This window comes from Macrobrachium nipponense, chromosome 11 (genome assembly GCF_015104395.2).
Source record: "Macrobrachium nipponense isolate FS-2020 chromosome 11, ASM1510439v2, whole genome shotgun sequence".
Taxonomy (NCBI): Eukaryota; Metazoa; Arthropoda; class Malacostraca; order Decapoda; family Palaemonidae; genus Macrobrachium; species Macrobrachium nipponense.
This window is the reverse complement of record NC_061087.1, coordinates 52,217,041-52,236,059: the sequence shown is the minus strand read 5'-3', so window position 1 is coordinate 52,236,059 and position 19,019 is coordinate 52,217,041. Positions and strand designations below refer to the sequence as shown.

Here is a 19,019-nt window from a genome sequence, read left to right as displayed (position 1 = left end):
GTCCTTGACCAGGTGGAGAATTTCGTCTCAGGACGAGAGGATTCACTTAAGTCAGGACGGTCTTCCAAGCTACTTCCTCCTCCTCTGCAGCGACAGCGGAAGTTTCTACGTGCCATCAGTGGATCCAATACCGCCCAAACAGGTTAACCCGGAGCTAGCTAGGCTAACTCCAGGTGTGTCCCTGCAGCAGCTCCTGTCGGAGAACTTGTGGTTCTTGCAGCAGGAGGCACTGGGTCTGGAAGCTACCGCTATGGCGGCTTTCCAGGCAGTCTCTTGGTTTGGATCTGTGGTCCCTCACAGTATCCAAGGTCGCGGCCGACTCTGGGGGCGCTGCCCTCGAAGACGACCCCGACTTCAGGAGACTGTGCCAGTCTGGAGGTAGGGCCATCTCCTACCTCGCCCATCAGACAGCAAACCTGTGGGCCAACTTGGTTCTCCGTCGTAGGGACGCTGTCCTTACACGAGTAGCCAAGGGGGCCAGGCGTGAGGCGGTAAATGGACTCCGTAACGGACCAATGAAGAGTTCCTCCGCTCTCTTTCCTCCCGGAGAGATGGTGGACGCTGCGGTGGAAAGACGGCGCACTGATGACAGTGACCGTCTGGTTCACCAGGCAGTTACGAAGGTTTCTGGGCAACCTCGTACAACTGCGGCTAAGCCTAAGAGTTTTCCTCGGCTGCTAAGGCGGCTGCTTCATCGAAGCCCGAGGAAAGACTCTTCCTGCTTCAACTTCTGGTAAAGGAGGCCGTAACCAGCCCTCCTCCCAGCCCTCCTTTCCCCGAGGAGGTGCTGGGAAGAAGTCGAAGCGAGGTGGGAAACGCTAGGGACGGCGTTCCCCCTCACCAGCTGCCGGAAGTGGGGGGTGCCTAGCGAGCCATTGGGCAACTTGGCAGCGCTACGGTGCCGAGACCTGGATAGTAGACGTCCTTCGGGAGGGATATCTACTACCCTTCGAATCTCGGCCACCCCTCACCTCCAACCCGGTCCATCTTCAGACATTATGTTCTAGGATCCTCAAAGGACGACGCTCTTCGGCAGGAGATCAAGACCATGCTGACCAAACGAGCTGTAGAAGTCGTAGTAGATCGTCACCGGGCTTTTACAGCCGCCTTTTCTTAGTGGAGAAGGCATCGGGGGGCTGGCGCCCGATGATAGATCTCTCTCCCCTGAACCGATTTGTTCGCCAGACTCGGTTCAAGATGGAGACGGCACGTTCCGTGCTCGACTCCATCAGGGAGAACGATTTCATGCTTTCAGTGGACCTGAAGGATGCGTATTTTCAAATACCCATCCATCAGTCCTCCAGAAAGTACCTCCGCTTCATCTTCGACGGGGACGGTGTACCAATTCAGGGCACTTTGCTTCGGTCTATCAACCGCCCCACAGGTGTTCACGAGAGTGTTCGCTGGTGTCTGCTTGGCCCATTCGCACGGGATACGTCTTCTGAGGTATCTCGATGATTGGCTGGTCCTGGCGAGCTCCCGCTCGCAGTTGCTGCAGGACAGGGATCGACTTCTAAAGTTTTGTCGCGATCTGGGGATCGTGATAAACTACGAGAAGTCCGATCTCGAACCCAAGCAGAAGATGAAGTACCTGGGTATGCTGATCGATACGGTAGCAGCTCAAGTCCGCCCCGCAGACTTGAGGATCAGCAAATTCAGGAAGGCAGCCGGCCGGCCGGTTCCTGTCTCGGCAGGAACAGGCAGCTCAGCAATGGCAAGTCGTGATCGGCCACCTGTCGTCACTCAAGAAGTTAGTTCCTCACGGACGTCTTCACCTGCGGTCTCTCCAGTGGAGACTAAGGGAGAGTTGGTCACAGGTAAAGGACCCACCTTACTTCCCCGTGTCCATCACGGAGAAGGTGAGGCAGGACCTAGCCTGGTGGCTCGACGACAGGAACCTCTTAAGAGGGGTGCTCTACGCACTCCCCCCCCGGAGTGGAATGCTGCTGTTCTCAGACGCATCGACCGAGGGATGGGGCGCACACCTGGAGGAGTTGCTGGCTGCAGGTGTGTGGGACCATCACAACAAGCACCTTCACATCAATGTCCTAGAACTCAAGGCGGCGTTTTACGCTCTCCAAGAGTTCCAGGACCGCTTGTGGGACACTCGGTGGTGCTGATGTGCGACAACACCACAGTAGTGGCATACGTCAACAAGCAGGGGGGCCTAGTGTCTCTCCGCTACACCAGTTGACTGTGCAGGTTCACGAGTTGGGCCACGGCTCACTCAATAGAGCTGTCAGCACGCTACATTCCAGGCAAGAGGAATGTAGTAGCAGACAAGCTCAGCCGCGGGATCAGTGATAGGGACCGAGTGGTCCCTACACCCAGAAGTGGCGGAAAGGCTCTTCAACCTGTGGGGGCGTCCGGTCATATACCTTTTGTTCGCCACCTCGGCCAACAGAAAAAACAAGAAACTTCAAGTTTTTTTGTTCAGCCGTGCCGGACCCAATGGGTCAGCTGCAGAGGACGCTCTTACAAACACCCCTGGGACCGACCTCTTCGTCTACGCCTTTCCTCCCTTTTGTCTGATTCGGAAAGTGATCAGTCGAGCGCTGGTCACTCCCAATCTCAGGATGATCCTGGTGGCTCCCAAACGACCTCAAGCCGTTTGGTATCCGGACCTGCTGGCTCTTCTTGCGGAAGAGAGAGATGCCCCACTGGCACAACCTTCTAGCCCAGCCACACGTAGAGCGGTACCACCTGGCAGTCCAGTCCCTACAACTTCACGGCTGGCTGTTATCCACCATCTCTTGCGAACGAGAGGCTTTTCTCGCAGCGCAGCAATAGAGATGGCTGGACACGTTCCGACAGTCCTCTGGCAGCTGTGTACCAGGGGAAGTGGGCCGTCTTCTGTGGTTGGTGTCCGTAGACGGGGTCTATCTCCTCTCAGAGCCACTCTTCAGCAGGTAGCGGATTTCCTCGTTTTTCTTCGCCGAGAGAAGCTCCTCTCAGTACCCACAGTTAAAGGATACAGAGCCGCCCTGGCCCTTGTCCTAAAACTGAGGGGACTGGACATCTCGAACTCGTTCGAGATCTCCTTGCTCATGAGGAGCTTCGAAGGTCTTGCCCACCCAGGGAACTCAGGCCCCCTGAGTGGGAGGTGTGACTCTCGTCCTTAGGAGTTTGACTCGAAGACCATTTCGAGCCACTCCGAGAGTCGTCGACAGGGATGTGACCCTCAAGACCCTCTTCTTGCTGGCCCTGGCATCGGGCGAAGAGAGTAGGGGAACTTCATGGTCTGTCCTTCAATGTTAAACATACCAGGGGCTGGGGATCTGTGACGCTCGATTTCGTCCCGAATTTCGTAGCTAAGACTCAGAATCCGTCGATCCCTGACGACAGGTTCGAGTCTTTCACGATCCCCTCCCTAATGGATTTCACCGACAACGATACGGATGAGATGCTGCTTTGTCCTGTGAGGGCGCTACGGCGCTATCTGAAGAGAACTCGACACCTCAGGCCTGAGTGTCGACGCCTCTTCATTAGCACTGGGGTTACCAAGAAAGAAGTATCCAAGAACACACTTTCTTTCTGGCTGCATGAGGTGATCAGGAGGGCGTACGAGGCTGATGGTAGTGACGAAATCCGTACGCCTTCCTCCCACGTTCCCGACCGGAAGAAGCCCACGAAGGTCAAGGAGGTATTGGACCCTCTTTATTGGCGTTTCCGTAAAGAAACTTCTCCGTGGCGCAGGTCCTGAAGGCAGGTGTCTGGGCCAACCAGACTACCTTCACGTCCTTCTACCTTCGGGATATTGCCCACAAGTCCTTGGATACTTTTTCCTTGGGACCTGTGGTGGCTGCTCAACACGTTGTGTAAGCTTACCAGCACCCGAGCAGGCAGAACAGCATCGATTCCTGGTGTGACTGTAGGAATGAATGGTTGAATGAGAGTGCGACTGGCTTCTCTTCTCCATCTTTCTCTCTCTCTACCTGTGGGCAGAGGGTCACGGTCGTCACCATGCTGGAAGGAATTTCGATGCAGGTAAGCTACTCGACCGAGCCCCAATCTATCCCTTTAGTTAGGGATAGAAGCAAATATCCTCCACTCCCTCCAACAAGGGGGAAGGAGTGGATGCCTACTTGAGACACACCCATAACTTTATGTTGGCTCTTGTAATAGAGCAAGTTCTTACTTGCTGGTACAACGAGATACGCTTGCCTCTCTCTTAGTACTTGGCTCAGAGGTCTGACCATTGATCCTGCGGTGCACACCCCGATCAATCGGACAGAGGTTTGGATCCCTCCCTTGCTCTTACGACCAGGGAGGCATTCCAAGGGTTGGACGAACACCAGTCTGTTACCAAAAAGACTCGATTCCACCCACCAGAAGTGAGTCTTCCTATTGTTAAAGGACCGAGGGTTTGTATTACGTATCGGAACAAATGACAATTTGTCGAAAATTGCATTTTCCTAAACTATACAAACCTGAGGTCCTTTACATATAGTCCCACCTCATACCACCCCTCACTCTGCAACTTTTTGCATGGGCCTAAAGCAAAAGTGATGCTTCACCGCCCGGCGCGCACGATCGGTCAAGCAGTTAACTACCGTTCTCCCCTTGTTCGAAGCTTACGACCGTCCCAGCTGCCGCTAGTTATCTTCCTATTGTTAAAGGACCTCAGGTTTGTATAGTTAGGAAAAATGCAATTTTCGACATTGTCATTTTCCCTTTAAGTTCTATGAAGTGAATCGCAAGGGCAGTATTCTGTTTCATTTTCATATTACTTTTCACTGCTGTGCGGGGGTAGGGGAAGCGAAGGTCTGCCAGGAAGTCGTCGGAAAGCTCTCCCGCGACTCCCTTGGTATCCGATTCTTCGTCTTCCTTCCTGCCCCCCCGCTCAGCTTCCTCGTTGTATTTTGTATTTGGGTCTTCCTTGTGTTCGGGGCTGTGGGCATGTCTTCCCCCCGTGCGTGAGGGAACCCCTCTTACTAATCTAACTATGCTACCGCAGGTGCTCATCCGTGGGAGACGACCTTGGACAGGTATGGACCACCGCGGCGGCAGGGCGTGCCTAGCATCCACGGGCTGCTGCAGCGTCTAGCGAGGTCTGGGGCGGTCTCCACTACTACCACTGCCGCTTATGCTCCCCCCCCCCCGGCCCCCCCCGGTCTAACACTTCCCCATGCTGTGTCGGTGACGCCAGTCTGCCGCTACTAGGGCCGCCGCTGTACCGAGGGGGGGTTGCCGCCGCCGCCTGTGTTTTCTTCGTGTTACCTGCCCCAGCTTCCACTGTTCCAGCAGCTCGCCCCTGGACCGGCCGCCAGTACCCAGGTTTCCCGCTGGCTGCCGATGATTCTACGAGGCGATCGCTGGGCCTGCCGTACCTGCCGCTGATGTGATTCCCGCTGCTGATGTGATTCCCGCTGTTGGCTTGGCTGTCCCTTCTGGGTCTACCCCGCTGCCGCTGTTTCCTGCCGCTCCTGAGCTGGTTGCTGTTCCTGTCGCTCCTGGTTCCTGAGGCCTGTCCATGCTGGTCCTGCCCACGGTGTGTCTTCCCCAGTCCCAGGTCCTTCCGGACAGGTGCAGTCGGGCCGTGTTTGCTTTGGCAATAGCCCCGGCTCCGGCCTGGATGGAGGACCTGACGACTGTCCTGCGTGAGCTGACGAAGAAGAGTTAGAAGAGGAAGCTGTCATCTTCGTCTTCATCGTCTGCTGCTGCCTCTTCCCCTTCGACTTCTAAGGCCCATAAGCCGAAGAAGAAGAAGGCTGCCTGCCTTCCCCCTAAGAAGTCTCCTTCGGAACTTCTAAGGGCCCGTCCCACCCCGGTGGGACGGGGGTTGTTTCCTTCTGCTGGGTCCTCCTGCTCCTTCGGGAGCGGGGCCCGTCTCCCCTTCCGTAAGGAAGAGATAGACGGGGTGACCAGAGGAGTATCGGTAGCTCTGGTACTTCCTCACCTGGTGCTAGCGGCGATGCCGCTACGCCAGGTTCCGGCTCGGTCTCTCGTTCGCAAGAGATCCCGAGTGTACGTTCTCCCTCGGGAGACCGTGCAGCCAAGTTTCGGCGCCAGAGTTCGCTTGGCGCCAAGACGCGGCACGGAGCAGAAGGCTGGTGAGAGCCGCTCAGGTGACTCTCGCCAGGCCAGCGGCCGCTCTTGCAGCGACCAGCTGGTAACCCGGGTTTTCCCCCTTAAGAAGGCTCCTTCGGGACCTTCTAAGGGCCCGTCTCGCTCCGGCGATTCGGGGAGCTCTTCTGCTGGTCCTCCTGCTCCCTCGGGAACAGGGCCCGTCTCTTCTTCTACCAAGGAGAAGAAGACGGGGACCAGAGGAGTACCAGCTTCGGCTGGCACTTCCTCGCCTGGTTCTAGCAGTTCTGCCGCTCAACCATGATCCGCCTCGGCCTCTCGTTTCGCGAGAATACCGAGTGGACGGTCTCACCCGCGGGAGACCGTCCAGCCAAACCAAAGTCTTGACGCCCGAGCTCGCTCGCCGTCAAGACCGAAGCGCGGAGCAGAAGACTGGCGAGAGTCGTGCAGACGACTCTCGCCAGGCCAGCGGACGCTCTCGCAGCGACCAGCCGGCTGCTCGGGCTGACGTGACGGTCTCCGACCGGCCACGCGCTGAGGCGAGGAAGGGGTCCCCGCGGCCGTCGGTGCCAGCCGAGCGGCTGGTACCGGCGGCTCGACGCGCCGAGAGGACGCTCATCCGGTCTCACCGCGACAGCGAGCCTAGCAGGTCACCTGACCGCCGCTCCCACAGGGACCGGGCGGATAGGGGGACCAGCAGCAGCTCCTCTGCACACGAGATCGGGGCCGCTGTTCTCGGTCCCAGGCTCGACTAGGCCTGCAAAGTGGCGATCGCCTGCAGCTCTACAATTAAAGGTTATTGTAGCATGCTATCCGTGGTGTTCAGGAACAGGGACCTGAATATCGCGGAGGATAAGATCTGCATAATCTTATCAGATCTTTTGAGACGACTAAGAAGTAGTACTCTAGATCGCCTAGTTGGAACTTAGATGTGGTTCTCAAGTTCCTAGTATCGGACAAGTTCGAACCCCCTCAACAGGCATCCTTCATGGACCTGACTAGAAAGTCTCTGTTTCTTTTAGCGCTGGCGACTGCTAGAAGAGTTAGCAAGCTTCAGGCTCTGGATGCTAGAGTAGGGTTTAAAGGAGAGTCGCCAATCTGCTCTTTTAAAACTTTTGTTCTTGGTGAAGAACGAGAATCCCTCTAAACCCTGGCCTTGAAGTTTTGTGGTCAAAGGGCTCTCACCCTTAGTGGGAAGAGAGATAGAGAGATCTCTCTGCCCTGTCAGGACCCCTAAAATTCTACCTGGAAAGAAGAAAAAAAGAAGATTAAGGGCAACCTAAAGAGTCTCTGGTGTTCTGTCAGAGATCCCAGAAAACCCATTTCTAAGAACGCTCTGGTATTCTTTATGAGGAACGTCTTAACAGGCGCATGCAACGTGCGATGATGAACAGTTTAAACTCCTTAGAGTTAAAGGACATGAAGTAAGGGCCATTGCGACACCTCTGGCGTTTCAGAAGAATATATCGCTTAACAATATTGTAGCCTCTACATCCTGGAGATGCAACTCAGTGTTTGCTTCTCTCTACTTGAGAGACGTGAGAGTGACTTACGATAAGTGCTTCTCGTTGGGGCCCTACGTATCTGCAGTTTCAGTGCTGGGACAGGGAGCTGAGACTAATCCTTGTTACTTTAGTTTAATTTTTAATTTGGTGTTATGTTTTTATATTTGTTTGAAAGAGGGTTAAGTGGTCACCCCTTTCAATTGTTAGCTCTAACACGGGTTAGAGTTGGTCAGGTGGTCGGGATTGGTTTTGTGCTCCTTGTTGTATATTGATACCTAAAGCTCTGTCATGTAAGAGGGCGAGTCCCCATTGATATGATACAGGTTAAGGCTCTGTCATGTAAGTGGGTCAGCCCCCATTGACACGATCCAATAGAAGGCTATCAAGTAAATGGGCTAGCCCCCATTGACACGATCCAGAAGGGCTGTCGGTCACAGGTCTCATCCTCGCTGAAGCTCTTGAGGCAAGCAGACTCATAGACAGTATCCATGAAGTCTTCTGCCCATTCAGGTAAGAACCAAGGTTTTTTCTTCATAACCTACAACATATGTTGTTTTCCTGTTTTGTTATATATAGTATTTAGCTGTCTCTTACCCTCCACCAAGGGTGCCAGTCAGCTAAGTATATATCTGCCGGGGAGGTTGCATGTACAAAAATGATATTGTTATGATACAATAAAGTTTTGTACATACTTACCCGGCAGATATATACGATTAATGGCCCACCCAGCCTCCCCCTCAGGAGACAGGTGGAAGAGAAAATCTGATTAGGAAACGGGAATGGTTCCTAGTCCCGCCACCCAGCGGCGGGAGGGTAGATCACCTGACCTACCTGTAGCGTGTGCTGCGAAATTTGAAATTCTGCCGGGACGTCGGAGACTATAGCAAAGTATATATCTGCGGGTAAGTATGTACAAAACTTTATTGTATCGTAACAATATCATTTTTCATTATAAAACTAATATTGTAATACTTACCTGACCACCTGAATGACTCCCACCCACCTCCCCTCCTCAGTGAATAGTGATTGATACATTTGGAGGGAGAGCCCTCTGCCAGCCAGGACGGGGTTTACCTGCAGCGTTGGTAGCGCTGGCAGTTTAAAATTTACCCAATTATGGGTAAGTCTGTGGGGATATAGTTCTGCCTGGTCAGTGACCAGGGCTAATTCAGGCATTCAGGTAAGTATTACAATTTTAGTTTTATAATGGAAACTTCATATTAGTGACTATGTAAGATATATGAAGATAGTCATCATTATAAATAAATGGCAAAATGCTTGGAATGAAGAACCTGAAAAATTAAATCAAATATGTAAAACCTGGTGTTAGAAAATGGAGTTCATCATATCAGAGAGAGACTTGGTCAAGTAATTCTGACTTGTCTCTGAATAGGCCATATTTGCCTGACACATGGGCACTTAATGAGCTGCCCACATGACCCTGGTTCCATGTGTTCAGAGTGCAAGGTAAGGCAAGGTTGATAAGTCAGACATGTATTGTGTGAATGCCCAAAGTATGACTGACAGTGAATGTCAACTTTTGGAAACAAATCGCTGAAGGAAATTTTATCAGAATCTTTTGCATTTTCAGTGGTTCCAAAATAGATGTTATGAGGAATTGTGATTTAATAAATATATGAACAGTTTGTAATGAAGGCACAGAAACCTGAGAGCGTTTAATGAATTTTAAAGCAACATTTTAAATTGTTACTTGATGTATTCTGAATTTTAAATATACATTTTTTGTGTGTATGTATGGAAGCATAAGTAAATATATTTATTGTGTGTGTGTTCCAGTTTGAAAGCATATGCCTTTGCATAGGTTTTATTTTAATTTTAATTTATTCAGCATTCTTGGTCCCAGTGCTTTAAGGGGACCGTCCGCTATGATGTCTATTTTTTTTATTTATTATGCAAAATACATAATTTTCATATATGTTTTAGATATATATAATACCTTCATCATATAAAAATTTCAAGTCATTTGATCAAAAACTTTCGTTTTATTAGCAAAATCATGATTTAAAAAAAAAAATAATTGGTAGAGTTTTCTCCGCTAATATGACATCAGTTGTATTGAAATCATACCATAAAAACTTCTTATATACGGAACAATTCTGTGTGACAGAATTTTTATTTTTTTATTTTTTATTTTTTTTTATTTTTTATGATTTTTTTCTTTTTTTTTTTTTTTTTTAGTCTAGACTCAAAAAATTCTAAAAAAAAAAGAAAAAAAAGAAATCAAAATTCTGTCACACAGAATTATGGGATTTTTATTCCTCTTTCCAATGATATCTTTCTCTCTAAAATTGGATAATAAATAACTGAGTAATGGTTACCGACATGCGCATAAGTATGTTTTTGAGTTATGAGCTCCCAAAGATTTGCTATGTAAATTTTCGCTTTTTACTTATAAAAGTCAAAACAACATTATTATTATAATTACTTTATTTGTACTTTTATTGTTGAGTTCTACATCAAGGATCGTGGTCCTACCCCTAAAAGTGGTGTTAATACCCTCAGCGTGACACCAGATAATGATGTTGACGGCGAGACATGAGACAATGAGGGCAGCTGAAAACAATTAATTTTCGTGTTTTTCTTTCAGCACACTCCTGGCCTTCGCTAATTTTGCTAGCCATAGTTGCTGAGTAGCCTTCTTGATCTTAGGTAACTTCGGCATTGCTATAAGTTCACTAAGAAGTTATAAAAACAACGTAAATAGCTAGTAACCATACGCAAGTGCCTACGTGCGTGTAACTGCTTTGACGTCTGTGGCGTAACTGAGTCATTCTCCGAGTCTCGCCTATAAATAACCGCTCTGAGCAGCTCGCTTCTCACCCAGTGTCACAGTACCTTTCATTGCTACCAGATGTATGAGAATTTCGAAAAAAATCTTAAAAAGTCGCTGTATATATGCAAAAATAAACACACAAAAACGATTCTGTCGAACTCAAGTCATACAGACGATGCAGTTACGATTACGTCATCATTTAAAAACCGCTATATCTTCATTATTTGTGAAAATAATTGGCTGAAATAGATACATGTAATAACTCTTATTTTTTATTTTTTCAAGTTGACATGTCATCCGCCATAGCGGACGGTCCCCTTAAGCTTTAGGACCAGACGTGGCATTTTATTCTAATCCTTGGGGCTGCCAACCCTATGAGAGCTCAGTGGTCTGGTTAAACTACTTTGATAATGATAATAATAATAGCATTTGCCTTGAAGGTTGCTTCCAGTCATTCTAAACTACCCACATATTTTAGATATGCTCGATACAACAGTATGCCCAGTGCATTATAGTATGCGCAGAATGATGCCGTAGGCCAAAGAAAATGTGTGTGAATTATAGGGGATACTTAAGAGTAACAGCTGTAAGCTGGCACTTAATTTTGCAACATTACTTGAATTGCTATTAGGATATTCTGGGATGATAATTTGAGGTATATTTTTGTTTGAACTGTCAAGTTTGGTAATGAACTGCTAAAATAGGCAGTTATAAGTGTTTTAGTGGTGAATATAGCCCACTCAAGAGTAACAGTACAGGCAGTCCCCAGGTTACGATGGGTTCAACTTACGACGTTCTGAGGTTAAGGCGCTTCTCAATTATATTCATCAAACATTGATTCCAGGGTTACGACGCCTACAACGCCAATCTGGCAGATGAAATATGACACCAGAAATGCAAAATAATCAATATTTAAAGGTTTTTTTGATGAAAATTGCAGTTAGAATGCACTTCACATTGTTTTCAATGCACCCAAAGCATTAAAAGTGAGGTTTTCTTAGGATTTTTGACGATGTTCCGGCTTACAACACGTCTCAAGAATGGAACCCCTAGTAGGAAAGCACTGTAATGTAAGGTTACTTTGGGTGTTTTGGGATGGTGGTTTGGGATGTATTTTTGTTTGAAATAATATTGTTTTAGTTTTAGTACGATAATTTAAGGTATGTTTTTACTTGAAATTTCAAATTAAGCGGTGAAATGTTAAAACAGGCAGTTATAAGCCTCTTAGTTTAAAGGGTACACAGTATTTGTTAGTTATAAGCAATTTTAGATGGGATTTTTGCATGTCTGTGGCAGGTTCTTGAACCTATTCTTCCGTAAAAATGGTCCGGCACTGTACAGCCATACCTTGAGCATGTGGGATGCTGTGATGATAAATAAATTCAGGGCCCTCAAACCATGGTACGTATTAAAAGCTTGGCCTTTGACTTATTAGTACTACTTACAAGTGTCTCAGATAAACCATCAAATCTTAATTATGGGCACAACTTGGGAGATCAAGAAAATTTTACCTTAACCCTTAAATGCCGAAGCGGTAAAAAAAAAAAAAAATGTCTCCCTGTGCCGGAGGTGTTTCAGAGTGAGCGCGGAAGCGGAAAAAATATTTTTTTCAAAAAATAACAGCGCGCTTAGTTTTCAAGATTAAGAGTTCATTTTTGGCTCCTTTTTTTTTCATTGCCTGAGGTTTAGTATGCAACCATCAGAAATGAAAAAAATAATCATTATCATATATAAATAATGCGATATATGATAGCGCAAAAACGAAATTTCATATATAATTGTATTCAAATCGTGCTGTGCGCAAAACGGTTAAAGGTAACAAGTTACTTTTTTTCCATTGTAATGTACACTAAATTTTGATCATTTTGGTATATAACACATTGTAAAACAATAAAAGCAACACAGAGAAAATATCACAAAATAATGTATGAATTCGTAACGCGGACGTAAACAAATATTTTTTTTCAAAAATTCACCATAAATCTAAATATTGTCCTAGAGACTTCCAATTTCTTTCAGAATGAAGACAAATGATTGAATATTACTATACTATAAGAATATTAGCTTACAAATGCAGTTTTTGACCATATCTGACGAGTTAAGTTGACCGATGTCGAATTTTTATATATATAATTTTTTTTTATATGCAATTATTCAAAAATAAGGAAAGCTAGAACTTTCAAATATTTTTGGGGGCGTTTTATTATTCTACATGAAATTGCGCACATTTTCATATATAAAACTCTATGAAATAACCTAATATGAAACGGAGCAAATCCATGAAACGGAACAAAATTCCGAGAATGTGACGTACACATTTCGGAGATTTGTGGCGGAAAATCCCCGCGCGGAGGGAAGGAAAGTTTTTTTAAATTCAACATAAATTTAAATATTGTGCTAGAGACTTCGAATTTGTTTCAAGATGAAGATAAATGACTGAATATTACTAGACTGTAAGAGTTTTAGCTTACAATTGCGTTTTTCGACCATTTCGGTAGAGTCAAAGTTGACCGAACGTGGTTTTTTTCTATTTATCGTGATTTATATGCAAATATTTCAAAAATGAGAAAAGCTACAACCTTCAATTATTTTTAGTTGTATTCTAAATAAAATTGCGCACATTTTCATATATAAAACTTTATGTAGCGGCTAATTTAAAATGGTGCAAACATTATCACAATCGCACGTATGATTTTTTCGGAAGAGTTACCGCGCGGACGTAAAGAAAAATGTTATTTTTTTTCATAAATTCACCAAAATCAAAATCAAATAGTGTGCTAGAGACTTCCAATTTGTTGCAAAATGAAGGTAAATGCTTGAATATTACTAGAATATAAGCGTTTTAGCTTACAATTGCGTTTTTCGACCATTTCGGTAGAGTCAAAGTTGACCAAAGGTTGAAAATTTGTCACTTATCATTTTTTATATGAAAATATTTCAAAATTGATAAAAGCTACAACCATGGGTTGCTTTTAGTTGTATTGTGCATGAAATTGCGCACATTTTCATATATAAAACTCTATGTAACAGCTAATTTAAAATGGTGCAAACATTACCACAATCGCATGTAATATTTTTTTTGGAAGAGTTACCGCGCGGACGTAAGGAAAAAGTTTTTTCATAAATTCACCATAAATCGAAATATTGTGCTAGAGACTTCCAATTAGTTGCAAAATTAAGGTAAATGATTGAATATTACTAAAATATAAGAGTTTTAGCTTACAAGTGCATTTTTCGACCATTTCGGTAGAGTCAAATTTGGCCGAAGGTTGAAATTTTGGCAATTATCGTTATTTATGTCAAAATATCTCAAAACTGATAAAAGCTACAATCATGAGTATTTTTTTGTTGTATTCTACATAAAAATGCGCACATTTTCATATATAAAAATTTATGTAACGGCTAATTTACAATGGTACAAAAATTATGTCAAAAGTGACAAAATAATTTCCGAGATGTGTCACAGATACTTTTTAGTGCGGCAAGAAAGAAATTCGCGCTTGCACGCCTGCGTAACGATTGTAAACAAAACAACACCTTGATCCGTGAACTCCCAGCATCCCCCAAGGCGCGTGATTCAAGAGTTTTCGGCTGGTAGGCCTAAAAGTATTTTTCCGCAAATTTTTAAAAAATCTTTTGTATGTCAACGTAAAATACGTCCAGTCGGCACCCGAGAGACAAAAAATGTCGACGTAAAATATGTCTAGTCAGCGTAAGAGGGTTAATTAAACCTGACCACATGTCGATGAAAAAAGCCGAAAGCAACTGGTTGACAAGGTGGGGCTGGCGCACCACTTAAGACAAATAAGAAACCAGCCAGGTTTGCCACTACTACCTAGGGGAGGACAGTCAGGATGAATTTAGCAATTATAAAACCTCAGAAGGAAAAGATTAGGTAAAGATGAAAGCACTTTGGTGATAATCCACCAAGCAACTTTTTTTCTCTTGTCTGCCTGTTCTATACACTTCAAAAAACAGAAAACAGTGAAGGGAAGAAAAGAGAGAAAAAATGCCTGATTGTACCCTCAAGCAAGGGAACTCAAAACAAAGATCATGGAAGGCCATGGTACCATGGCTATGGCACAGCCCAGGGTTGGAGAGCAAGATTTGTATTCAGAGTAATCTTGTCTTTAAAGGGATGCCTACCAAGGCTAAAAGATCCCATCTACCCACTGGTTTAATTTTTGAGTGTTCATCTCCTAAAAAGAGATGCCTGGCAAGGCTAAAGAGTCTCTTCTACCGTAACTCAGTAGGCAGGGACATCACTCAGAAATAAATGTTTCCAAGAAAAGCCTTATTAACCCCATACCTGCCAGTAAGAACCCTGCCGCTTTTAAACCACATAGGCAATAATCTGCCCCTCAAAAATCTTGACACACCCCACAGCCTATTTTTGGTCATTCAAATCAGATATGGGCTAATGAGGGCGAGTGGCAAGGCCATTGAAGGGAGCTATAAATATGATACAAGATTTCAAAGAAGGTAGAGATCAGCATGAGGTGAAAGGTTAAGGGAAATTAGATCTGTAGAAAGAACTTTTAATACACAAGGAAAGAAAATCATACATACTTGCAAAACCAAAAGCTTTTGGTTTTGCAAGCATGTATGATTTTCTTTCCCTGTATTTTTTCCTGGACATGTGTTAAGTTGAGGTCAGTGTTTAAGCAAGTTTACATGATTATAGGCTCTGCCCATTTTGTAACAATGTTATTGTAAGGGTCAGTTGCACTGGGAAAAAGTAATTTCATAATCTGATATTTATGATTAACATGCCATAACCAATAAGTGATTTTTTCACCATACCTAGTAATATTGATACATATACTGTATTCAGTTATCTTATTTCAGGTACAATTTTGACTTTGTAGCAAAATGGATGATTCTAACAGAAAACAACTTAAAAAGCAAAGTTCAAAGACCTCTTTGGAACAGAGCTTGAAGATGATATCACCCCCACAGCAGGCACCAATTACAATTTATCCTGGACCTTCTTCTAGTTTGGCTGCATTATCAAAGGTAGTATGTATAACTTAACACTGTTATTAGTCTATTTACTTTTGTCAGCTCCCTTCATTTTTCTCTTGTCTGTAGCTTCTGAATTGCCATTACAGTGGACCCCTGTATTCACGTTCTCCGGATTCGCAGACTCACACATTCGCGGATTTCTCTCAGGAACGTTTCCCCGCATTATTCGCGGAAAATGATCATATTCGGGGAAAATGATCATATTCGCGGTATTTTTCTGAGAAATGTTCACAATATCCTGTTTTTTTTATAAATTTCATCATAAAATGCACTTTTCATACATTCAACTTACCTGTCAGATATATACTTAGCTATAGACTCCGTCGTCCCCGATAGAAATTCGAATTTCGCGGCACATGCTACAGGTAGGTAGGTCTGGTGATCTACCGGCCTGCCGCTGGGTGGCAGGAATAGGAACTATTACCTTCTAAGGACAGATTTTCTCTATCGTTTGGAATGTAAACATACGTTTACGGTTCCTCCTGATTTGATTTTCATGTTTCATCGCCATAGATCTTCTGGGCTGTCTTTTGCAGGGAAGTTCTGGGTCTTTGGTTCGGCATAAGCTTTTATTAACTTTTTAATGAATTTCGCTTCGAAATTTCGAAGAAAATACTAAGTGAAACTACCGAAATTATCGGTAGACACTCACATAGTTTGCAATAAAGGGAATTATTAATATTTATTCATTATTACATGTAATAAAGGTTACAACTTTATTGAGGAAATATTAAACTCTAATTTCCTACTTTAGGAAGTCAGAAAAGCATATAACTAGATACGCTTACTTTATAAGCTTTAATAGCGTTTGTGCTAACGAGCAGTTAGAGTATTAGCAGTACTAGTAGTTGTTGCATCCTCATCACCTTCTTACTCCACAGAAACTACAAATTTATAAATGCAAATTTGAAGATAATGGATGTAGCTCAAAAGCGAGCTCTTAAAAGGTAAGAAGTGAATATAGTGTTCCCCATTGAAGTGGAGGGTGCGTCTGATCGGCTCTCGCTCCCAGACCTAGACCTCTTCCAAGCTCCCAGGCCCAGAGGAGAAGGAATGTCGACAGTCGTACGGAGGTTACGGAGAATCCCCACCGGTCAGGCGTCCCCTCGGCAGAATCTGTAGCGTCCCAGACTGCCAAGGATCGCCATTGGAAGGGCATCCTAAAAGAGTGCTTTTCGTCTTCCTATTCGTCTCCTCAAAGAAGTGGATGGACTTCCGACGAACTGTCGCGTCCGATCAAGAGGAGTTGGAAAGCTCCGACGTTGGACTCGAGCCCGGAACGTTTCTTGGACGATTCTCCCTACAAGAGGAAAAGAGCCAAGAGGACAATATCTCGATCTCCTACGCCTTCCAGAGCGCATTCTCCTATTCATGGCAAAGAAAAGGAAGAAACCGCGACGGACATCCTACTTAAAATGCAGGAACAAATTTCCTCTTTAGTAGGAGTATTGAGAAAAGACCTTCTGAGGAGAAAAGACGATTTTCTTCCTGTTAAGAGATCTCGTCCTACGGGCGTTCCGGACTCCAGACTTATCTCCTCTACTCCTCGTACGAGTACAGAGAGGAATAAAGAAAGAAGGACGAAAACTCATAGGATTGAGACGCAACATACGGACAATGACGAAGAGTGTCGAGTCGGACAGAACCACCCAGGCGCTCGGCGCCAGAATTGGACTACTCGGACAGGAAAAAGTGTCCTACGCGGACGGCGCCAACCAGACACCATTCGCCAGACGCGGACAGCCCGGACAGGCGGATATGTCCCATGCGGACAACTATGTCTAAGCGACTCGTGCCGATTGTGGACAACCTTGACAAGGCGGACAGCCTGGATTGGACAAAACGTCGTGCGCAGGCAACTCCGTCCGGGCGCCAGAAGCGGACAAGACGGACAAGACGGACAGGCAGAAGTGTCGTACTGGAATGACACCAGCCAAGCGCCAAGTTCCATATGTGGACAGCTCGGACAGACGACACGGTCCGAGACGGACAGATACGTCCAAGCGCATTGAACAAACCAGACTTTCGGCAACGGTTAAGCACCAAGCGCCAAGATTTTCCTCAAAAGAATCATACGGAGAAATCAACCAGGAAGCATCTCTTTATGATTTGGACCAGGAGCGGATTTCTCTGGACAGAGACGAAAGGAGCCGCACAGGCGGCCGTCGTCCTGTTCACAATATGTCCGTTTCTGGTGGAAATCTGCCGCAAGCACAGCTGTCTCGTGAGAAGAATGCAATATGTCGCACAGGCGGCCGTCATTCTTGTCAGGAGGACTTAGATGATGATGGGGTTTTTTTTCAGGATCGTTTGCAAATTAAACAAGATTCGTACGAGCTCTCATTCGTTGATTAGAGGCTCTTCCAAATAATAGAGGCATAGAATACAGCCTTATATCCAAGAGAATAAAAATTTGAGGGATTCTCTTCGATCCTAGAGTTTTCATTGCGATCTCTTTCGACTAATACTAATTCGTGTTTATTGACGAAAAGAACGAAGAGGGCAAGATTTCCATTCTCTCTGAATCGGAGAGGAAAGAATGTAGTAGCAAGACTTGCTGTATACGACTACTGAATGACAAGTCATATACCCATACCAGAGTTGCCTTTGTGGTTCGCTACGAAATTATCTATATCCTTACAGGTTTTTTCCTGGTAAGGACTTCGCTTAAAAGGTTTGTTACGACAATACCTACTCATCTTCGGTATTTAACAAAGGTTGTTTGGCTTAAATTTGCATTATTAAGAGCTTCCTTAGGCTCGAGAATAATTTTATTATATTCCTTCATTGAATGAAGTAACTGGCAACTCATGATGAATACAGTCAGGCAGCGAGCGAGACTGCTGGGCTGTCATTCTAAGGCCAATACAGTACCATCCGGTTCTCGGTCATGAGTAGTCGTTTACATCTCTCTCTCCAACGGGATCGAATGGTTAACCGTATATTCCCCCTACAATCATGGACTTAGTCTCGAATGGAGGAGATAGTTAAGCTAACACAAATAAAATATTGTCTGCCTTTTGCTAAGAAGCTTTCAATAAGAAAGATATTATAACCTTTCAATGCTGTTTACCGTAGGTAACATTATTGAAGGATTCTAACGCAGCAGAACATTATATTATATAATGCTCTCATGCTTACGAAAGCATGGCTTATTAGAATACATGCTTAGTGAGAAGATGGATGTAGTAGAGAATTCACTTTAAGACTACGGTATGGTCAAGTCTTTTTAGAATCGGATATTGCTCAAGAGAAGATGGATGAGTGGGATGGGAAACATTCTCTTCGTGGCAGAAATGGTTTCCCTGAATGGACTATACTACGTACATAAGAGTTTTTTCCTACTAAGAACGGAATTAACATGTGAAAGGAGGTCAGGTACCATAAAGGCACAGATGCTCTGGCACATAACATAAAGAGAATTAAAAGAAAGCGCCAGCCTGGCGCAATGGGCCAAGAGCACCATCCAAGATATTTTCTCGTTTTAGCGAGTTATTAACCTAAGAATCCAGTAGCCTCTCGGACAGCAGGCTCGGTAACGGCAAGATTCGTTCCTGATTTCGTTACCCTTTTTATCACTTAGGCCAATTCCACGACTCTCATATCGCAAAGAGCATCGAGAATCTCTTTTTTTGCTCCTGTTCGCGTTAAAAAAAGAGAACCTATTT

The 19,019-nt window shown here is 45.2% G+C and overlaps 1 protein-coding gene across 3 annotated transcripts in view; it reads left to right on the top strand.

The window, feature by feature from the left end:
• Positions 1-19,019, top strand: part of LOC135205859 (uncharacterized) — a 383,300-nt gene that overhangs the window by 17,834 nt on the left and 346,447 nt on the right. For 2 of the 3 annotated variants that reach the window (XM_064237113.1, XM_064237114.1), the window contains one exon: positions 15,175-15,345. In XM_064237113.1, the coding sequence (XP_064093183.1) occupies positions 15,199-15,345 (147 nt within the window). In that variant the 5' untranslated portion in view covers positions 15,175-15,198. The remainder of the gene's footprint in view (positions 1-15,174; positions 15,346-19,019) is intronic. The other variant, XM_064237115.1, reaches the window with a different exon arrangement.